Below are 19,853 nucleotides of genomic sequence, written 5' to 3'. Positions count from 1 at the left end.
AATTGTCCTATAGGTACCTAGCCTCTAGGATGCATAAACCAGTACATTGTAGTGCCGGTTCCAAGCACGGATAAATAGAGAGGCTTGTGTCAGGAAGTTTACTGATTACTGTAGACCCAATTTTGAAACCACTGGTGAAATCCATGATAAAGTTAGTTTGTTACTGAGTTTTTACTGGATATTTAATCAAACCAAGGCAGGCTCAGAGATAGCAGAGATGCTACTAAAAATGAAGTGATTTTTTATTAACTCATGTAGGCCTGGTTTAACTGTTAATAAATGACTGAAATGCATGGAAGCTCGGTAATCAAAAACAGAACAGAAACAGTTTAATAATATTGCATGTTAACTTACTAGTGATGGTTTTAAATCACTAACGTTAAGCACAGTTACTCATTATCAGAGAAAAAGCACAGCTAGGAATGCTTAGGGTGTAGATTGAGCTTTTGTCCTTGAGTGATTTATTAAATAAGGGTTTTATTTTTGAGGTTAAATTACAATAAATACTTGATAAGTTCATTGTAGGTATTTGCTATGGCCTGCACCAGATACTTCAAGATTTGTAACTCAGAGCAGCGCTACCTTGGAGGTTTTATTACTTTATTTGACACAAAGCTAATACCAGCAAACAAAAAGGTGAATTGAATTAAAGAATTTGTCAGCTTTCGTCTGACTATATCCCACTGTCACCATGACTATTACTGTAAAGTAGCATCATACTGTAAGCAGTAAAGATGTTTGTATCAGGACATTCTATTTGTATCAAGACATTCAGGACACAAGTTAGCAAAGTATTATAGCAAAACAGTCCCAAAGTGCATGTCAAAAATAAAAAGAAAGAACGTAAGAAACTGCCGTCACATGTTAGAGTTTACCATTATGGATAGACTGGACTTAACAAGGTTTTTAAATACCCTTGAAGTACAATCATGCAAATAGAGATTTTTGAGAAGACTGGGGGACCATGATGTCTGCTTTCAACTGTGAAGTATGCTAGGTAGTCCATAATGGTATAAGTGGGTCATGAGGTTAAATGATTGTTTTGTATGGTTGTATAACAGCCAACAGATTTAAGCCATTTGCTAAACAGGGGCACCTGTTAGTAGTGCAAACTCTCCTTCATAACCACATTTCCATATTAATATTCTTGGTAAAGACAAGGATGAAGTGAAGCTTCTTTCATGACCTTTCCTCAGGATACTAAATAAGATTTTCCTCTTGAAGGTTTTACAACCATATAGCAACATTCAGTTTTCAGTAACGTGTTGCTGTATTTATTAGGGATATTCCCAGAATGTTTAAAGCTTACCTGTATGCAAAGGAGGGCGTCCCTATTTCTTTATTAGATCCTGTCCATTACCCAGTGATTCAGAGGTGTAATGATCTCAGACCATACCAGGTGACTGTGATAATGTGTGTTGTCTTGTAGATGCCATTCCAGAGATTCTGCAGTGCCCAGACCGGCCGGTGTTGCAGGCCATTTTCCTGAACAATAACTGCTTTGAGCACATCCTGCGACTCATCCAGAACAGCAAGGTCAGTCTACACACCCACAGACCACTGTCTCACACTCTTTACAGCTTGCTTCACTCTTCAGGTCAGCATTCTTGCCTTCCTATCTTACCCTGCCTTACTCACCTACTACTTTACCTTACCTTACATTACCTATCTATCTTGTTTTTTCTGACCTCCCTACCGACATTAGAAATCTTTTATTTTCTGTTTGTTTGTTTTTTACCCTACCTTATATAATTTTGCCTTACCTTTCCTATACTTCATCTACCTTTACCTCACCTTACCTCGTCTTTTATCTACTTTTTTTGCGTTGCGTTTTGCTTTCTTTGTTTTACAATACATTATCATGCCAACCTTACCTTACCCTACCTTACCCTACCTTACCCTACATTGCCTATTTAACTTAGCCTACTTTACCTAACATTACCTACCTACCTTATTTTACCTTACATTACCTATGTATCCTATCTTACATGGCCTCCCTACCTACATTATTTTTTAGTAATCATTTATTTTCTGTTTGTATTTTCTTACCCTACCTTATATCATTTTTATCTTATGTTTCATATACGTTATCTACCTATCTATCTACTTTACCTTACTTTACCGTCTTACTCTATCTACTTCCTTGGATTGCCTTACTGTCTTTGTTTTACCTCACAATACCTAATCTTATCATTCCAACCTTACCTTACCTTACCTTACCCTACATAACTTACCTTATTTTACCTTACATCTTATCTTACATGACCTCCTTTCCTACATTATTTTTTAGTAATCATTTATTTTCTCTTTGTATTTTCTTACCCTTTCTTATAGTATAATTTTTATCTTACGTTTCCAATATGTTATCTACCCGTCTACGTACTTTACCTTACCTTACCTCGTCTTACTCTATCTACTTCCCTACCTTGCCTTAAATTTTTTTTACCTCACAATACCTAATCTTATCGTGCCAACCTTACCTTACCCTATATTACCTACTTAACTTACCTTACTTTATCTACTTTACCTAACATTACCTACCTACTTTACCTTACCTATCATTACATATCTATCGTATCTTATGACCTCTCTACCTACATTATCTTTAGTAATCATTTATTTTCTGTTTGTATTTTCTTACTTTACCTTATATCATTTTTATCGTACCTTTCCCATACTTTATCTACCTATCTATCTACTTTACCTCACCTTACCTCATCTTACTTTATCTACTTTCCTGCCTTGCCTTACATTCTATGTTTTATCTTGCAATACCTAATCTTATCATGCCAACCCTACCTTACCCTACATAGCTTACCTTATTTTACCTTACATTTCCTATCTTATCTTACATGACCTCCCTACCTACATTGTTTTAGTAATCATTTATTTTCTGTTTGTATTTTTTTACCCTACCTTATATTATTTTTATCTTACGTTTCCAATACCTGTCTACGTACTTTACCTCACCTTTACCCTGTGTACTTCCTTGCATTGCTTTACTTTCTTTGTTTTACTTCACAATACCTTATCTTATCATGCCAACCTTACCTTAAATTACTTATCTACCTACATTATTTTACCTTATTTACTTTACTATCTTACGTTACCTACTTATTTACGTTACCATACCATTCTTACCTGGCATTACTTATCTACCTACCTTTTCTACTTTACCTACCACAACAAACCTACATTATCTTTAATTAACACTACTTAGCTACCTACATTGCCTCTAACTTACATTTTGTACTTTACCTTACCGTACCTACTTAGCTTATTCCACTTAACTATATGCTTTACCTTACTTACCCATCCAGTTCACAGTACCTTATCTACAGTACGCCTACCATACTGGTTACTTGCATTACCTGACCTGCATACATACATTACCTTGCTGTAGCTTCTCTCACATTACCTTATCTATTGCTGCATTTTCTGTGATTTTTAAATGTGCTCAGTGCTAAACTTGCTGAACTTGTTTCTGACTGTTTGTGTTCATCGTGTGTTTTCCATATGTGTGTGTGTGTGTGTGTGTGTGTGTGTGTGCGCGCCGTAGCTCTATCAGAGCAGCAGAAGTAAAACAGAGTATGAGGCTCAGTATGACCTCACCATGCGTTTGCTCACAGAAGCTGAAGTGGAGCAGGTACTTCCCCTCAGGGCCGGTCCACAGGAAACTCACCCTCCTCTACACACACATGCACTTCTCTCTTATCAAATAATGTCTGTGTTCATGCAGGACGTGTACGCGTACATGCCTCGCGCCCTGCACTCAGGGTATTAGGAGTTCAGATGTGAAAAGGCTACATTTAGTTTTGCATTGATGTTGTGCCATTGTTTTTCGGATGGAGGGAGAGTTTGTTGTTGACAGGCTTTTGATCTCTGCTTACTTGCATGCACTGGTTTACGTCTGGTGTAAAATGTGTGTGTGTGTGTGTGTTAGTTAGATAAAATATATAAGTGCATGTAGAGTGGTGTTTATTTTGCATGATTTAACAGGGTGATGGGTTTTCTGCATGCACCTTGGATGTGTATTTTTGGTGATGGCTGAGATGTGCTGTATTATTATGCGTGAACCTGCATTCAGTGTTTGTTTAAGTGTGCAGAGAATATTTGGGTCCTGGTGCTGGTTCTACATGTTATAGAGGTTCTGTAATAATTCACTTTTTACTTTGACTCTGGAGCTGTTTTAATATATATACAGTGTATCACAAAAGTGAGTACACCCCTCACATTTCTGCAAATATTTCATTATATCTTTTCATGGGACAACACTATAGACATGAAACTTGGATATAACTTAGAGTAGTCAGTGTACAACTTGTATAGCAGTGTAGATTTACTGTCTTCTGAAAATAACTCAACACACAGCCATTAATGTCTAAATAGCTGGCAACATAAGTGAGTACACCCCACAGTGAACATGTCCAAATTGTGCCCAAATGTGTCGTTGTCCCTCCCTGGTGTCATGTGTCAAGGTCCCAGGTGTAAATGGGGAGCAGGGCTGTTAAATTTGGTGTTTTGGGTACAATTCTCTCATACTGGCCACTGGATATTCAACATGGCACCTCATGGCAAAGAACTCTCTGAGGATGTGAGAAATAGAATTGTTGCTCTCCACAAAGATGGCCTGGGCTATAAGAAGATTGCTAACACCATGAAACTGAGCTACAGCATGGTGGCCAAGGTCATACAGCGGTTTTCCAGGACAGGTTCCACTCGGAACAGGCTTCGCCAGGGTCGACCAAAGAAGTTGAGTCCACGTGTTCGGCGTCATATCCAGAGGTTGGCTTTAAAAAATAGACACATGAGTGCTGCCAGCATTGCTGCAGAGGTTGAAGACGTGGGAGGTCAGCCTGTCAGTGCTCAGACCATACGCCGCACACTGCATCAACTCGGTCTGCATGGTCGTCATCCCAGAAGGAAGCTGACGCACAAGAAAGCCCGCAAACAGTTTGCTGAAGACAAGCAGTCCAAGAACATGGATTACTGGAATGCCCTGTGGTCTGACGAGACCAAGATAAACTTGTTTGGCTCAGATGGTGTCCAGCATGTGTGGCGGCGCCCTGGTGAGAAGTACCAAGACAACTGTATCTTGCCTACAGTCAAGCATGGTGGTGGTAGCATCATGGTCTTGGGCTGCATGAGTGTTGCCGGCACTGGGGAGCTGCAGTTCATTGAGGGAAACATGAATTCCAACATGTACTGTGACATTCTGAAACAGAGCATGATCCCCTCCCTTCGAAAACTGGGCCTCATGGCAGTTTTCCAACAGGATAACGACCCCAAACACAACCTCCAAGATGACAACTGCCTTGCTGAGGAAGCTGAAGGTAAAGGTGATGGACTAAACCCAATTGAGCACCTGTGGCGCATCCTCAAGTGGAAGGTGGAGGAGTTCAAGGTGTCTAACATCCACCAGCTCCGTGATGTCATCATGGAGGAGTGGAAGAGGATTCCAGTAGCAACCTGTGCAGCTCTGGTGAATTCCATGCCCAGGAGGGTTAAGGCAGTGCTGGATAATAATGGTGGTCACACAAAATATTGACACTTTGGGCACAATTTGGACATGTTCACTGTGGGGTGTACTCACTTATGTTGCCAGCTATTTAGACATTAATGGCTGTGTGTTGAGTTATTTTCAGAAGACAGTAAATCTACACTGCTATACAAGTTGTACACTGACTACTCTAAGTTATATCCAAGTTTCATGTCTATAGTGTTGTCCCATGAAAAGATATAATAAAATATTTGCAGAAATGTGAGGGGTGTACTCACTTTTGTGATACACTGTATATATATATACACTGCTCAGCCATAACATTAAAACCACCTCCTTGTTTCTACACTCACTGTCCATTTTATCAGCTCCACTTACCATATAGAAGCACTGTGTAGTTCTACAATTACTGACTGTAGTCCATCTATTTCTCTGCATGCTTTGTTAGCCCCCTTTCATGCTGTTCTTCAATGGTCAGGAACCCCACAGGACCACCACAGAGCAGGTATTATTTAGGTGGTGGATCATTCTCAATGACAATGACATGGTGGTGGTGTGTTGTGCTGGTATGAGTGGATCAGACACAGCAGCGCTGCTGGAGTTTTTAAATACCGTGTCCACTCACTGCCCACTCTATTAGACACTCCTACCTAGTTGGTTTACCTTGTAGATGTAAAGTCAGAGACGATTGCTCATCTATTGCTGCTGTTTGAGTTGCATCAGTGGTCACAGGATGCTGCCCATGGGGCACTGTTGGCTGGATATTTTTGGTTGGTGGACTATTCTCAGTCCTGCAGTGACAGTGAGGTGTTTAAAAACTCCAGCAGCGCTGCTGTGTCTTATCCACTCATACCAGCACAACACACACTAACACACCACCACCATGTCAGTGTCACTGCAGTGCTGAGAATCATCCACCACCCAAATAATACCTACTCTGTAGTGGCCCTGTGGGGGTCCTGACCATTAAAGCACAGGGTGAAAGCAGGCTAATTACGTATGTAGAGAAACAGATGGACTACAGTCAGTAATTGTAGAACTACAAAGTGCTTCTATATGGTAAGTGGAGCTGATAAAATGGACAGTGAGTGTAGAAACAAGGTGGTGGTCATAATGTTATGCCTAATTGGTGTATATAAATATTATACACTAAATGGGCAAAAGTATGTGAATACAATCTTATAAGGTTGGCTATTTCAACCACAAATGTTGCCAACAAATTACCAACATCCTTACAACCTTCAAAAAGCAACTTACCCCTCTCGAGCTGACCCGGTCAACCATAAGGGTTGTTATTGCGAAGTAAAACATCTGGGAGCAGCAACATTTAAGCCACTTAAGCTAACAGAGCAGGACTGACAAGTGCCAAAGCACATAAAACACATCAAGCGTCTGTCCTTTGTTGCAGCAATTATTACTCACCATTAGTGCCCCGAAGTGCCTGGAAGAATTCATCATCAGGGGCTTTATGCATCTGGTGTCAATATGCCAAGCTGCTGCCCACAAGCTTGAGATCACCATTAGCTCGCCCTTGAGCAAATAGTGAGGTCCAGAAAACTGCTGAGGAAAATGATTGCTGAGGATAGTGTGTAGTTTGACAGGCCCTGATCTTAACCTTATCCAGAACTTAACCATCTTGGGCAAGTCGTAGCCTAGTGGTTATGGTACTGGACTAGTAATCAGAAGGTCAGTGGTTCAAGCCCCACCACTGCCAGGTTGCTGCTGTTGGGCCCTTGAGCAAGGCCCTTAACCCTCAGTTGCCCAGACTGTATACTGTAATTGTAATGTAAGTCGCTTTGGATAAAGGCATCTGCTAAATGCCGAAAATGTAAAATGTAAATGCTAACCAAGCCTTATCGATCAGCTCTAATGTTCACCTTACTAATACTATTGAGGCAGAATGGAAGTCTACCTTATTAGTGGTGGCTGTAAGAAAGGAAAACTATTATTAATAAATGTGATCTTTAGGTGTTCTCATGCTTTTGCTCATACAGTGCAATATTATAAACTGTTAGCACACATTTCCCTGTTTCTAAAAAAAAGTGTGCACTGTATCTGTGTGATTTGAACACTTTAAGACCAAATGCTGAAATGTAGGGGAGCTTAGGATTGGTCCCTATAAAAAACTGTCTATAGGTCCATTTTACACTTTTTAAAGAATTTACATCAGGTGTTGACCAACAATTTGACAGGTTGGTGTTATGTATAATACCAGGTTACTTCATGTGTCAACAAAAGCTGATATAATGGTTCGCCCAGGTGGCGCAGTGGAATTTTCCGCTAGCACACCAGCACTGAGATTCTGAACTCCTCGGTTTGAAATCCGACGTTGCCACCAGTTGGTTGGGCGCCATCTAGCCTGCAATAGACACGGATGACCCGACTATGTGGGTGGGGTCTTCAAAACGCTGTGTAACCCTGATTGGCAGATAGAGAGGCGCCTGTGCAGAGGGCATAGGTGAAAAAGGGTTCCGCTAAGGGCTGTGCGCGGGTCGTCGGAGGTGTGAGCAGCAATATACCCACCTTGACCTTAAATCAGGGGTCCCCAGCAGTGGAAGACAAATTGACTACGCTAAATTGGGAGAAAATGCATAAGTAAAACAAAAAAAAGGCTGATATAATACCAGTTAATACTGTGGTAAAGTATTTTTAAATACAGTGAATAGCATTAGAAGCGACCATTAAAGATAACTGTTTATGTGGTTATTATTAATGGACATGTATGTGTTAAGACATTGTTAGTGCACTTGTTGGTGCGATGTCAGTGCTGGTCCCAAACCCGGATAAAAGTAAAGTAATGAAGCACCCAGGTGGCGCAGCAGGATGTTCTGCTAGCACATCAGCACTGGAACTCTGAACTCTCCGAGTTTGAATTTCAGCTCTGCTACTGGTCGACTGGGCGCCCCCTTAGCAGGCACACTAGTTTACTGGGTGGAAAAAGACCAGACCAAAAAGTGGGTGGAGTCTGGGCCGCTCAGGTGGCACAGCGGTAAAAACACGCTAGCGCACCAGAGCTGAGATCTAGAATACATTGTATCAAATCTCAGCTCTGCCATCCGGCTGGGCTGAGCGGCCATGTTAACAACAATTGGCTGTTGTTCATAGAGGGGCGGGGCATTAAGTCGGATAGGGACTCTCTCATAATTGATGCACTTCGACCTCTGCTGGCTGATTGATGGCGCTTGCACAGAGGCAGGGAAAGAGTGCGTTGATCAGGGTGTGTCTCCCCGTACACAGTGCTGATTCGCATATATGCACTCACCTAGTGTGGGTGACAAAAGCATACGGCTGCTGCCCACGTGTCGGAGGGGGCGTGGGTTAGCTTTGTTCTCCTAAAGTCAGAGCAGGGGTCGGCATTAGTGGAGAGGAAGCATGACGCAATCGGGCAATTGGACGTGCTGAAGAGTTGGGAGAAAAAGGGGAGAGGGCATAAACGAAATATTTAAAAAAAAATAATAATAAATAAATAAATAAAATGGGTGGGGTCTTCGACACTGTGTGAGGACCCTGGTTAGTAGCCCCAGGCACCTGTACAGAAGTGGAGGAACTCGTAAATCAGTGAATTACACTCCTTGTGAATCCACTGAAGTTTGGTCTAATAAGAGAGGGTAACCTCCTAGTTACCTAAGTAAAAACACATTACTCATATTGTCATATTGAGTGATTGCTGTTGGTAGTCCAGTAACAAGTCTGTAATAAGGAATCATTTACAAGTAAATCTCTTGAATAAGGGTGTATTCTGAACCACTTATTCAACCAAATCAAGTGTATGTGGGATAGTTATACACTATATAGCCAAATTATGTGGACACCTGACCTTGTTAAGGGAGCATTGTGGAAAAACTTTTCACAAGAGGGTCAAAAGAGTGTTAATAAGATTACACCAACACTGTCTTTATGATTCTTGCTTTTTTGCATGACAGTGTCACAGTCATACTGGAACATGAAAGAACCTCCCGCAGTCTTTGCCACTGACAGTATATAGTTTCTTTACATAATTGATTTTCTACACTCGTTAGCAATGGGTGTGTCTGAAATACTGGAATTCAGTAATCAGTAGGGGTGTTCACATACCTTAGGCTATATAGTGAATGTAACATTGTACCTGATTGTTTGTGTATCAGACGTCGGCGTGTGTGAATGACATAAAGCTTGACTTGATGTGAGAAAGGTTTGTGTGTGTGTTTGTAGGTGTGGGAAAAAGGTTCTGACTGCATCACGGTACACGCTATCGGAGTCCTAACTGCCATCATGAGCAACTCACCCTCTGCAAAGGTGGGTGTGTTTTTTCTCACACACATACACACTCATAAGTACATGCACACGCAAAGAATGCAGACACAAATATTTTTACTACTAGTCTGGTTTAGCACTTTGACCTCATTATTAAGGTCATTATTAATGTTCTGATGTTGGAAAGCACGTTAAACCTTCATAGGTATTTGCAATCAACATCGTGCCCAGACGCATTATGTTTACATAATGTGAGTTGGAGTCAAAATATTAATTAAACGTGGAGACATTTGTGCTTTTGGTTACATTTCTGAAGTAAAGCTTGTTTCTGATGAACAGGCCCTGTGGGTTTTGCTCTGTTCAGCCAGTAAAGATGATAAAAGGAAATCAGTTAATAAAAGGAAAAAGTGATCAGCTTTAATTGTGACTCTGGGATGAGATTAACATGCTAAAAGCAGATACACCGCTTGCACACCAGCACAGAGTTTCTGAACTTAACGGTTCGAAACTCGTTGTTGCCACCAGTCGGCTGGGTGCCATCTAGCGGGCATAATTAGCAGTGTATCTGCAGGGTGGGGGCCAGACTATGTGTGAGTGGGTGGGTCTTTATACGCTGTGTAAGGACCGTGATTGGCGAAAGAGACGCCTGTGCAGATTGCAGGGGTGAGAAGAGGAGGGCTGTGCACGTGTCGAAAGGGGCGTGTGCAGCGACGTGCTCTCCTCGGATGCAATCTGGTATCTCTCAGCAGCAGAAGACAAACTGAGTGCGCTAAATCAGGAGGAAAATGGGGAGAAAATGCATAAAAAAATACCATACTACATAGTATGCTAAATTAGCACACTACAAATAATCAGCTAGCAACCCCACCCCACAAAACAAAACATGCTACAGAAACCGCAACAGCATCATCATCATCCCAGTGACAGCCTGGATTGGAAGATTGTCCCTCAGTGGGGCCCATGACGTGTGCTGGTGAAAGCTTTCGGGAAGCCAGTTCACCGATTCGTCTTCTTACGTCCAAGGCAAGAACCAGGATAAGGGACCTGGAACATCAGAGGAGATCAGTCGAGGGCAAGGCAAGAGACGCCGGCCTGTCATGGACCCAGCTGAGGAGGGATACACTGAACAGACTCCGCAGGAGGGGTGTGGTTGCGGCTCTTTGCTCCATAAGGAGCACACAGGCAAAATGATGAATTGGTTAATAAATTAAGTCATTTTATATTAAAACACTAGTGTCACTGCTGACTAAAGTCAACAGTTTGAAGGACACTAATGTGGCTATTACAGATTTAAAGTGAAACAGTTACATTTAGCTTATTTGAGTATCAGGATGGATGTGTTACACTATTTTTTCTGAGGACCAATAGCTGGAAAAATGATGTCACACTGTAATTTGCGCAGGGCAAGATCAACTTCTAAGATTAACAGGGACGCATAAACCAGAAGAAAACAGGGACCTAGCAAATGCTTAGTTTTGTGTACTATTTACTAGAGTTATTGATATTTAGACTGAGTTTGCTGTATAGGCTTCCAACGCTCTTGTGCACAGACTGACCTTGTCATCCATAGAGTCGAGTTAAAGCTCAGACTACATTCATTCGCACATCTGAAAGCTTTTTGTTTAGAGTGACTTATTGAGCTTCAAATGCTTTAATACAAAGTGCATTTTTGATCGACTGTATAATGGCAGCAGTAATGCAGGCTTTATGGGTTTATCCCTGTCCCTTATTATTTAATAAATGCTCCAGGCTTCATAAGGTTTGTTTAAATCACTGCTGGGTAACAAAATAAAGCAGTGTTTTCTTTTCCTTTCTTCTTTCCTTTCCAGGAGGTCTTTAAGGAACGGATCGGGTACTCCCAGCTCTTCGATGTGCTTAGAAGTCAAGGGCAGCCGACCAAGCGGCTCCTTCAAGAGCTCATGAACATGGTGCGCCAACTCCTTCTATTATATGGCCTCCATGAGAATATGACCTAGACTTATATTACCTATGTCTGATTTCAGTTTCTTCTTTGTTTATAGTGTATAGTAAATTAAAGTCACTTTTTTGACATAACAAACCATAGAATAGCTGTATTGCCAAATCTTGAATTGAAATGAAATGTATCCCTACTACCACAACCAACAAGAACAATAATAAGAATAATAATCACAATGGGTGATACTGTATTGCCAGAATCAGGAATCTGGTGACCAGGAATTGAAAAATCCCCTCTGTTTACTGTCTGTAATGAGTTAAGCATTGTTTTCCTGTGTCCATGTGGGTTTCCACTGGGAATTCTGGTTTTCATCCACTTTCCAAAGACATGCTGTTGGCGAATTGGCTTTTCTAAATTGTCCCTGGTTGTGAGATGGATTGATGCCCTGTTCAAGGTATATCCCTACCAGTCATGACACTACTCAATTACTGAACACAATAATAATATAATTTTGGTGCCCAGGTGGCGTACCAGCGCCGAGAATCTGAACTCCTCGGTTCAAAACTCGGCGTCTAGCCGGCATAATTGGTAGTGCCTGCAGGGAGGGATGACTGGATTATGTGGGCGCGGTCTTCAAACACTGTGTAAGGACCCTGATTGGCTTATAGAGACACCTGTGCAGAGTGCATGGGTGGAAGGGGGTTCCGTTTAGGACTGCACATGGGTCGGAGGAGGCGTGAGCAGTAAGCAGGGATCCACCAGCAGCGGAAGACAAACTGACTACGCTAAATTGGGAGAGAATAGGAGAAAAAAACGCATAAAATATAATAATACAATATATATATAATTCTTCCCATCTAACCTTGTTTTATCGCTCTCTTTCTTTGTCTTGCTCTTGATTTCTCTTTTTTTGTATGATGGATCCCTCTCTGTAGGCAGTGGAAGGTGAGCGCTCTCAAGCTGTGCCTCTGGGAATAAGTAATGAGCAGCCTCTGCTCCTGCTCCTACAGTGGTTACCTGAGCTGGGCTCTCGCTCCCTGCAGCTGCTGGTGTGCGAGTGGCTGCTGGCTGTGTGTGGTGGTTCGTTGGCGTGTCGCAGTGTGGCGGCAGATGCTGGCCTTGTGGGCGCCGTACTGGATCTGCTAAACCAGGGTCCCGAACGGCTTGAGCGTCAGTGTGCCGACGCTTTGCTGGGCTTAGTGGAGAAGCTCGGCTCGCTCTCACTACGCCCGCACCACCTTAAAAGCTTGCTACGTTTGCTGCGGAAGGAGCAGGGGACACCGCGGCACCCCTACTGTAGTCGTGTCATCCGGGCCATCACCGCCATGGCCACACATGCCCAGTCAGGCACCAGCGCCCTGCAGTACTTTGACCTCACGCCACCCATGGCCGGCATCATGGTGCCTTCCATTCAGCGATGGCCAGGCAGTGGCTTTGCTTTTCACGCATGGCTATGTCTCAATGCCAACTTCCCTCCTCCACCGCAGCACCATTACTCCGAGTCACACATCACTGAACCTGATCATACACTCCGCATTACCAGGGGTCCTCGACGCAAACAGCTCTACAGGTGTGTTATAGTTTCTTTTAGTGAACTGAATGATTTCTCTAATTGAAAAATAATGTTAATATTTACATACACCGATCAGCCATAACATTAAAACCACCTCGTTTCTACACTCACTGTTCATTTTATCAGCTCCACTTACCATATAGAAGCACTTTGTAGTTCTACAATTACTGACTGTAATCCATCTGTTTCTCTGCATGCTTTGTTAGCCCCCTTTCATGCTGTTCTTCAATGGTCAGGACCACCACAGAGCAGGTATTGTTTAGGTGGTGGATCATTCTCAGCACTGCAGTGACACTGACATGGTAGTGGTGTGTTAGTGTGTGTTGTGCTGGTATGAGTGGATCAGCTGCTGGAGTTTTTAAACACATCATTGTCATTGCTGGACTGAGAATAGTCCACCAACCAAAAATATATCCAGCCAACAGCGCCCTGTAGGCAGCGTCCTGTGACCACTGATGAAGGTCTAGAAGATGACCAACTCAAACAGCAGCAATAGATGAGCGATCGTCTCTGACTTTACATCTACAAGGTGGACCAACTAGGTAGGAGTGTCTAATAGAGTGGACAGTGAGTGAAGACAGTATTTAAACACTCCAGCAGCGCTGCTGTGTCTGATTCACTCATACCAGCACAACACACACTAACACACCACCACCATGTCAGTGTCACTGCAGTGCTGAGAATAGATAGATATACTTTATTTGTCATATATACATATACAGGTGTACAGTACAATGAAATTATTTCTTCTCTGTGGTGGTCCTTTGGTGGTCCTGACCACTGAAGAACAGGGTAAAAGCAGGCTAAAAAGGTATGTAGAGAAACAGATGGACTACAGTCAGTAATTGTAGAACTACAAAGTGCTCCTATATGGTAAGTGGAGCTGATAAAATGGACAGTGTGTGTAGGAACCAGGAGGTGGTTTTAATGTTATGACTGATCAGTGTATATCTATATTTGTTTTGAAATTAGCTCAGTATCAACCTCTACATACAAAATAGTGGTAAGGCCCCGATGAGGGTGTTTATCCACCATCCATTCAAAGTGAGTCCATTCAGGGCATGTCATGTATAGTTTGAAAGCTTATAAGCCTAGAACTGTTTCGTCCAAAAACATTTTGAGAAGAACCAGTTCAGATGGAATAGTTGGAATAGTTGTAGGTAAAAAGAGGAAAAGGACGGCCAGCAATAAGATGGATGGATACAGTTAGAGGAACAATGAACATACCTTTAAGAAGCCTGAAGATCCAAACAGTAGACAGAATGTTCTGGGGAAGCACTATCCATATAGTCGCCAGGAGTCAGAATGGAGTTGATGTGAGGTGCCCAGCACCAAGATTCTGAACTCCTCGGTTCGAAATTCGGTGTTGCCACCGGTCGGCTGGGTGCCATCTGGCGGGCATAAATTGCAGTGCCTGCAGCAGATACTAATTGACCACCGTATGTCCCGGGTGGGGGCCGGAAGGTGTGTGGGTGGGTGGGTCTTCATACGCTGTGTAAGGACCCTGATTGGTGGAAGAGACGCCTGTGCAGAATGAGGAGGGCTGTGCACATGTCGGAAGAGGCATGTACAGTGAGGTGCTCTCCTCGGATGCAGTCAGGTATCCCTCAGCAGCAGAAGACAAAATGAGTGTGCTAAATCGGGAGGAAGATTGGGAGAAAATGCATTAAAAAAAGTTGATGTGGCATTTCTGATAACAATTCATTAAACCAAGTTTTTCTAGCCAACATGCTGCCAACAAGTGATTTAAATTATGTGTCAGCACAGTGACGATTTAATTACAGTTAGAATAAAAGTTCCATTTTTGGTATTTTTGGTTTTGTCTTTGTAATGACAGCATTATGTTGGATGTTACTGTATTTCCAGCTTCTTTACTGCAAACGGGACGGGGTTGGAGGCTTTCTTCACCACAGATGGAGTGCTGGTGGTAGCCGTGTGCACCAAAAAGGAGTACATGGCTGTTTCGCTGCCTGAAAGGCCCCTTAATGATGGCACATGGGTAAGGACAGTACATGATCACACTACACAATACAAATTATACTGTTTAACACTGGAAATGAGATGTAAATGCATAGAATGGCAGCAGATTTGTGGGTGGTGTTACACAAACCACATAATACCATTATACTGAATTGTTTTGTCCCTAATTTTAAGCGGGCAGCACGTTGGCTCAGTGGGTTGCACTGTCGCCTCACAGCAAGAAGGTCCTGGATTCGATCCCCAGGCGGGGCGGTCTGGGTCCTTTCTGTGCGGAGTTTGCATGTTCTCCCCATGTCTGCGTGGGTTTCCTCCGAGAGCTTCAGTTTCCTCCCACAGTCCAAAGACATGCAGTCAGATTAATTGGAGACACTGAATTGCCCTATAAGTGAATGGGTGTGTGTAGGGTGTTACTGTGTGCCTTGCGCCCATTGAAAAGATGGGATAGGCGCCAGCACCCCCTCCCTTCCCCCTCACGCCCCTAACTGGATAAGCGGATAAGGAAATGAATGAATGAATAATTTAATGCATTTTATTAATGTATATAAAGCCTTGCGTAATTCATGCATCATTCTAGCCAACATCTTTACGAGCTGCTGCCACTGTGTAGTTAAAAGTGATTTTGGGCACCTCTAATCACATGATCTTACAAACAGTTAATAGTTGGAGACCTGAATGTTGTTTTCATCATCCAAAAAGCGCAGCATTAGTGTTTATTTTAAAAAAACAGTGCCAAAGCATTCATGTTGAAGTATAATATGCACCCTGGTAATCCACTTCTGATCTTTTTTTATTTTTTCATTGACATTATCATGCAAACTGTTTACTCTCGACCTCATTATGTACTATATTAGCAAAACTATCACTGAACCCCGTTTCTCCCCAGCTAACCTCAGTGTTTCCACTTATTATATAGCCACATATTCAGATTCTCACCTTTATGTTTGGGTAACAGGACCGTTTTCTGAAGGCCATGTATTCTGCACATTGTGTTACTGTATATAACGTTTTTGTCTTCTTTATAGCATTCTGTGGCTATTGTGCACATCCCGGGTCGTCGACCATTTGGGCAGAACTTGGTCACTATCTACATGGATGGAGTCCAGTGCAAGACAGCACAGCTGCGCTTCCCTACTCTTAGTGAGGTAAGAAAAATAAAACGAGAGTAAAAACTGAAAACCTTTATTAGTAGCATGTGTAAAAACCATGTACTGGATTTAATATTTTGTTTATGTATTTGGATACAAGGACGGCACGGTGGCTCAGTGGGTAGCACTGTCGTCTCACAGCAAGAAGGTCCTGGGTTCGATCCCAAGGTGGGCGGTCCGGGTCCTTTCTGTGCGGAGTTTGCATTTTCTCCTCGTGTCTGTGTGGGTTTCCTCCGGGAGCTCCAGTTTCCTCCCACAGTCCAAAAACATGCAGTCAGGTTAATTGGAGACACTGAATTGCCCTATAGGTGAATGGGTGTGTGTGTATGTGTGTCTGCCCTGCGATGGACTGGCGCCCCATCCAGGGTGTTTCTGTGTGCCTTGCGCCCATTGAAAAGCTGGGATAGGCTCCAGCAACACCCCCCAGCGTGACCCTAATTGGATAAATGGTTAAGAAAGTGAGTGAATATTTGGATACACTTGTTTTGAACAGCAGTGAGTCAAAACACTTGTGGATGAATGGCTTAATATGACTAAAATTAAGCTGATATTTACTGCTACATTAGCTTTAGCTTTAGTTTAGTATTGGGCAACCAAACTTTGGACACCAGTCATATGGGTTAAGGATAAAATTTTGTACGTTTTTTTGGATAAACAGTTCAATTAAAAATAGATTCCAATACTAATACTAGTATTATCGAATCTGATTTAAAGACACATCATTCAACACTTACATGTTTACTATAAAATTATAATATTCTAATCTAGTTATAATAGTTCTTTTGTGAATTAATGATCCCAACCATGAATTAATATGTTTATTTTATGTCTCTTTATTTGTGTCTCCCAGCCTTTCACGTCCTGCTGTATTGGCTCGGCGGGTCACCGCACCACTACCACTAGCACCTCTCCTACTCTGCCTCACACCCCATCCGAGCTGGCGTTCCAGGTACCGTCTGGACCCCCCAACCTCATCCGATCTCAGTCCTTCCCGGCATCGTTTTCTGGGAGCGCTGGTGGGCGCTGGGGTTTGGGCAGAGACGTTCCGGTCCACACCATCCCAGCAGGACTGCAGGACACGGAGTGGGGATCACCATCATCTCTGGACGGCCAGCTGGGCACAGCCTTCATCTGCCACGATGCACTGCAGCCTGCGCAGGCACAGGCGCTCTATAGGGCAGGTGAGAGTGGACGGGGGACAAACACATTCAGAGAAATATTATTATAAAACGTGGGGTGGTGTGGCAATGGCTAAAGTAATAAACATTATTTTAAGAATGATAATGTATGTATCACAGATAAGTGTGGTAATTTAATGAATTAAGACATTGAATTTATATGTTTAAATAAATGAAATACATTGGTTTTGTTCACACTGTACTTTGTAAGACTGTGTTCCTTTAAATGTTTGGTTTCCTTGTTGCAGGTCCCAATAGCGTGCCCCTGTATAAAGCAGATGGAGAACAAACAGAGCTCTGCAGTAAACTTCTTCTGTACTACACGCCTCAGGTCAGAACACTTCTGTTTTTTTGCACATCTATTGTTTAGTTATATGATGTGTTAAGTGATGTAAAAAATTTAATTGTCCGCATTCATGTTCAATGATTTCTAAACATTAGATAAAAACACAACCGTACACAAAGAGAACTTTGTGTAGACACAACACCTTGTATAAAACTGAGCTTCCAGAAAACTTGGGACATTTAGTAAAATACTACAAAAGCAAGCATCTCCTCTTTATGGTGAGACATAGGTTTTTACTAGGAGACAGATCCAAACTGCAGGCAGGTCAGTCAAGCATACGTACTCTCTGTGGGTCTGTTCGGAAACCTAGTGAGCTGCCTTGCTGTCTTACTGCCTACATAGGCAGCTGCCTACGTAGAGAGAATTCTAATAAGTCATCAACTTATGAGGCAGGTTACTAGCTTACTAATGAATTTGAATTAGCCCCATGCCATTCAAACCAATGGGATGAGGTGGCACAACGCACTAGCATGACAACTAACATCTCCCTCCGTGTACCGAAAATGGTTAAATTTGCTGAATTCGCCCGAATTTTGCAAATAAATACACTTGTACACATTTATACAAGTTTATACAAATCAGTTATAATTTATTTACGTTTGAAAATAACTCGTTCGTTTCTCCGCACCTTCCACCATATTTTTTATTTTTCTGTGAGAAAAGTTGTGCCGCACTGAATGCTGGGATTGCCTTCACCGCTAAGGCAGCATTGGATGCTCCTTCGTTATTCAGTCAAAATACCGTTCAGATCTAAGATACCTTACTGGGGAGCATTTTAAGGTACCTAAGAATTCGAACAGCCTCCTTCTCGGGAGGTTACATAAAAGGTGTAGGATGACATAAAATGCATCTATATAGAGAAATCACTAGGTTTTCTAACACACCCTGTCTGTGTAGCCACACTGTTGGAGCATGTGCAGAATGAGACCTGGCATTGCCTTGCAAAAACAACCATGGACCTCCCAGGGAAAAAAAACTGCACTTGATGGCAGCATGTGTCTCTCAAAAAATCCCAATATACACCTCTGTGTCAATTGTACCTTCACGCACCGTCACCCGTGTCGTCTTTTTCACCTTTTACTGATATCAGTCTTGATGGTCTGGAAGGTCCTCTGCCCAAAGACATTAACTCATCTGACTACAGCACACTTCCCACAGTCTTTCGGTCCATCTGAAATTAGCTCAGGTTTATAGATCTCTGTGCTGTTTCTGCATAGAATTGATGTATGTATTTTAATTTGCATAGTATACTTTCAGGTTACTTTTCTTGATACAGATGTGGACTGTGTTAAGTGTCTATTAGATAAAGGTTGAAGAAATCAAGAAATGTTTGTGCAATTGGTCAAAAAGGCATTTGTGAAATTTAGCACTCGACATTTCAGTTGATCCCAGGTCATCAAAGCAGGGCAGTGGTAGCTCAGTGGTTAAGGTACTGGCCTAGTAATCAGAAGGTTGCTGGTTCAAGCTCCACCACTGCCAAGTTGCCACTGTTGGACCCCTTGAGCAAGGCCCTTAACCCTCAATTGCTTGAACTGTATTTAGTTATACATCTAAGATGCTTTGGATGAAAGCGTCTGCTAAATGCTGCAAACATAAAGGTAAAGCACAGTGGAACAATCATGTTGACTCAGAAAAATGGTTTCAACAATCTGTTGCCACAAAGTTACAAATGTTATTTATTTTAAATAATTAACTTTATATACCTTTTATCAAAGGGTCTTTATCGAAATCTGATTTCAGTTATCAAATTATTCTATACAGGTACACAATCAGTCTGAGACTTATTATACAGTGTAAATACAGCCAGTCAATACATAACCTGTTATTGTAGATTAAAGAATATTTTGTGATCTGAACCCCCATTGTTGTGTTATTAATGTCTTTCAGGCCTTTAAAAACCAAATCTGTCTGGATTTATCTTTCAACCATCAGTACAACGGCAGACTGACTGGCCACCGGGTGGTCAACTGGGACATTAAG

At 42.2% G+C, this 19,853-nt stretch overlaps 1 protein-coding gene across 1 annotated transcript in view; it reads left to right on the top strand.

The window, feature by feature from the left end:
- The window catches only part of nbeal2 (neurobeachin-like 2), a 66,008-nt gene that overhangs the window by 5,880 nt on the left and 40,275 nt on the right, over window positions 1–19,853 (top strand). Inside the window, exons 6-14 of the mRNA XM_062991794.1 lie at window positions 1,430–1,536; window positions 9,692–9,775; window positions 11,563–11,661; window positions 12,587–13,221; window positions 15,091–15,223; window positions 16,227–16,346; window positions 17,200–17,530; window positions 17,776–17,858; window positions 19,761–19,853. Coding sequence (XP_062847864.1) covers window positions 1,430–1,536; window positions 9,692–9,775; window positions 11,563–11,661; window positions 12,587–13,221; window positions 15,091–15,223; window positions 16,227–16,346; window positions 17,200–17,530; window positions 17,776–17,858; window positions 19,761–19,853 — 1,685 coding nt within the window. The remainder of the gene's footprint in view (window positions 1–1,429; window positions 1,537–9,691; window positions 9,776–11,562; window positions 11,662–12,586; window positions 13,222–15,090; window positions 15,224–16,226; window positions 16,347–17,199; window positions 17,531–17,775; window positions 17,859–19,760) is intronic.

Source organism: Trichomycterus rosablanca, chromosome 3 (genome assembly GCF_030014385.1).
Source record: "Trichomycterus rosablanca isolate fTriRos1 chromosome 3, fTriRos1.hap1, whole genome shotgun sequence".
Taxonomy (NCBI): Eukaryota; Metazoa; Chordata; class Actinopteri; order Siluriformes; family Trichomycteridae; genus Trichomycterus; species Trichomycterus rosablanca.
The sequence above is the reverse complement of the archived record's forward strand: the minus strand, read 5'-3'. Positions and strand labels throughout refer to the sequence as shown.